Source organism: Plasmopara halstedii (assembly GCF_900000015.1).
Source record: "Plasmopara halstedii genome assembly, contig: Scaffold_484, whole genome shotgun sequence".
Lineage (NCBI taxonomy): Eukaryota > Oomycota > Peronosporomycetes > Peronosporales > Peronosporaceae > Plasmopara > Plasmopara halstedii.
The window spans coordinates 97,109-99,977 of NW_020187404.1; the positions used below are offsets into that span (position 1 = coordinate 97,109).

The following is a 2,869-nucleotide window of genomic DNA, read 5'->3' on the forward strand; positions in this document are numbered from 1 at the left end:
AAAACTGCCCCGACGTCGTAGACGTTTATTATTTAAAGGATCACAACGCTTCACGTCATCGTGCACCCCTCGCTTCTTGGCAGTAGCCCGGGACGCCAGAGGGCCATGAGCCGAGCTCAAACTATGGCCCTGAGCTGCTGTGGCCGTAGACTCATCCGTGAGGTACCACGAGCTAGCGGGAGCGCGATGGGTGATTCGATGTCTTGCAGGGCTACCTTTCTATCATTTCAGTCATTATGAGTACTATGTTGTTTAACTTATGCAGCGGTTTCGCCAGAGGCGAGCACGACAGGAATAGTCGGCATTGCGCGTTCAGGAGCGCTTCTTTTATGAGCTCGAAGTCGAGCGCGGTGGCGATCCATTGGGATTTCTTGGGGTACCAAGAAGCGAGTTCGAAGACCTTCCCGCTGGTCAAGCTCAGGTTGTGTAGTGGCCGGGGCTCCGACTACGTAGACGCCTAACGATCAAGTGATCGCGTCTTTTGCTTCAGTAGTACTTTCGCCGACCGGAAACCGTATTATACTCGAGGATTTTGAACCGAACGTGGATACGAGCGCATCAGATCCACCCTATGAGTAGCCTTCAACTGTTGCTCCTATGCATTGTGGAGGCGATTGATAACAATACCACTCCCCCCGGAAGTCAAGAAGTCGGGGAACGGGCACGGTGTCCGCAAGGTTTGAGCAGGCCTCACGTCGCGCCGTTGGCGCTCCTCACCCTCCTCGTTTTCTCTTGCTAGGGAAGGAGTACCCGACTCGTAGTCGACTTTCTCCGAATCCTCGACGAGGAAATCCGTCCCCCGAGTCGGGTGCGGTGTGTGGCGCTTGGTTGCTGAGGGCTAGGGATATGCTTTCCGTCAAGCCGCATACGTAGTGTCCGGGGATGCACCACGTGCAGAAGAAAAATAAGACTCTACCCGCAGGCGCCTTCGGAACCAGCTAGGCTGGGTGTTGTTCTCCTTGTCATAGACACAAGGCTCATTGAGCGGAGAATTTTCAAGAATGTTCTAAAGGACGTAACGGTGTCTCAGACACGCGAGCCTCGTATGAGGCGACTGTTAAATGTGAACTGTGGGTAACACATTTTATGGGGGAGAGTGTAACGGGGTTATACGTACTTAAGTATGAAAGGGCGGGTTACAAAAGACAAAATGACTAACCTAGGTGTGGATTACACAAGTTGGTGTAAACACACAATGGTGTGGACAAGAAGCCACTACGTGGCAGAACTGCCAGTAGTGCTCTATATTTTTAAGTTTAGGAAAACCTAAAAATTTTGGTATTGGCGGCTCTGCCGCAGCTATAACTATAAAATACGATTTAATCTTAAACAGAAGAATTAATCCGCCTTGCTAAAAGTTTATAAATACTCTGTACAGAAGAATTTATTTGCCGTGGTAAAAGTTTTAAGTACTCTTGGTAGCGGATTGCGATCCGCTACACTCGTACTGGTCCTTGTAAAGAACGCAAGGTCAGGGACCTTAGCCTAGCTTCTTCTGAGCAAAGAGATACGACAACCCGGCTGCACACAAGCTGTCTACATAAAAGTGGGATTGCCTTGCTCATTGCGTAATATAGGCGTGGATGACTCCACGTAATTGTTACAAATGAGTTTTGGAATCGAAAAGCAATGGAATATCTTCGATCATCCCATCGCGCACCCTTTGAAGTCTACCGTACTCCCGCTCAGGGGTGCACAATCAGATTGGTGCTTGGGAACAAAAGGGAGCTCGGATATCGTGACGGTGCTTCGTTTTCGAAAGTGCATCCCGCTTATGTATGGCACTTAAAACAGAAAACGCGATTGGCTTACGTATGTTCACATCAATCACGTGAAAATCCTTCTCCTCTTTGGATCCAACCTTTGCTTGGATCGTTAAAGGTTAAAATAGTGAAGGTGTGACTCGTCTTAACACCGGCATATAGACCATGTGCAGGTAGAACTAATATTTTTTTTTAAAGTATAATATCCGAAAGTATTCGTCTTTAGTTGGCACCACCACGTTGCTCTTCATATTTTGGCTATCAGTAATAGCTTTCCACATTGCTCATTAAGCGTAGTTTAGTTTGTGAGTACAATTTTTGATTTCACTTTAGAGTACTGGCGGGATAATGCCAGCAAGACTATCGTATAACTGAGGCCACTGAAAGACATGTCAAGTGCAACTTATATTTAGTCAGTACGCTTACAACAACTGGTGTAGAGACGTGCACTGTGTTAGCGCGGATTCGATGGGTGCGAGTATGCCGCTTCTGCATCGCAATGGCTTCGCGCAAACAATTTGGAAATTGTCCTCCACTTTGCGATTAGCTCGTTCTATTTGATCATCAAGCAATTCGTCACCCACTGTAGACATAAACGGTCATTTTGTGGCCAGAACCACCAGACAAAGTCCACCATCAAGCAATTCGTCACCCACTGTAGACATTTTGTGGCCAGAACCACCAGACAAAGTTCACCAGAAGCTGCTCTAATCTGCTAGTCTCGATCCGAGACAGCTGCGTCAGCAAGTGATTTTGGTGTAAACTATCGAGAGACAGCACAGCTGTATACAATTCGGCACTGATCTTGCCAAAAGCAGAGTGATTAGCCGGTTTGTTCAACTCGTCTTCAATGACCACGTAATCAGTAATGCTAAGAGAGATTTGAGTACGACTTAAGATATATTTCATACAGATGAACTTATCGCACTCTATCAGAACTGGCAAAAAGATCTATTGGGCCGAGGCATGTGGCAAGCGCTTTACCCGTTGCATGTAATTCGTAGCCGACTAGACCACCGTTGCATTACCAGCAGAGCCTTGTACATTTCCCGATCAAGATGTCTCGAAACGGACCGCGAAAGGAAGTCTTCATCCAAGATTTTCAT

The 2,869-nt window shown here is 47.2% G+C and overlaps 2 protein-coding genes across 2 annotated transcripts; one reads left to right on the plus strand and one right to left on the minus strand.

The window, feature by feature from the left end:
* Positions 1–1,629: 1,629 nt before the first annotated feature.
* On the plus strand, positions 1,630–2,138 carry PHALS_10572 (uncharacterized protein; the record flags this gene model as incomplete). Its single annotated transcript, XM_024726018.1, has 2 exons — positions 1,630–1,896; positions 2,097–2,138. The coding sequence occupies 2 exons, from the start codon at positions 1,630–1,632 to the stop codon at positions 2,136–2,138; spliced, it is 309 nt and encodes a 102-aa protein (XP_024576737.1).
* Positions 2,139–2,411: 273 nt separating this feature from the next.
* On the minus strand, positions 2,412–2,869 carry PHALS_10573 (uncharacterized protein; the record flags this gene model as incomplete). Its single annotated transcript, XM_024726019.1, has 2 exons — positions 2,412–2,714; positions 2,792–2,869. 2 exons carry the CDS (start codon positions 2,867–2,869, stop codon positions 2,412–2,414), a joined length of 381 nt encoding a protein of 126 aa, XP_024576738.1.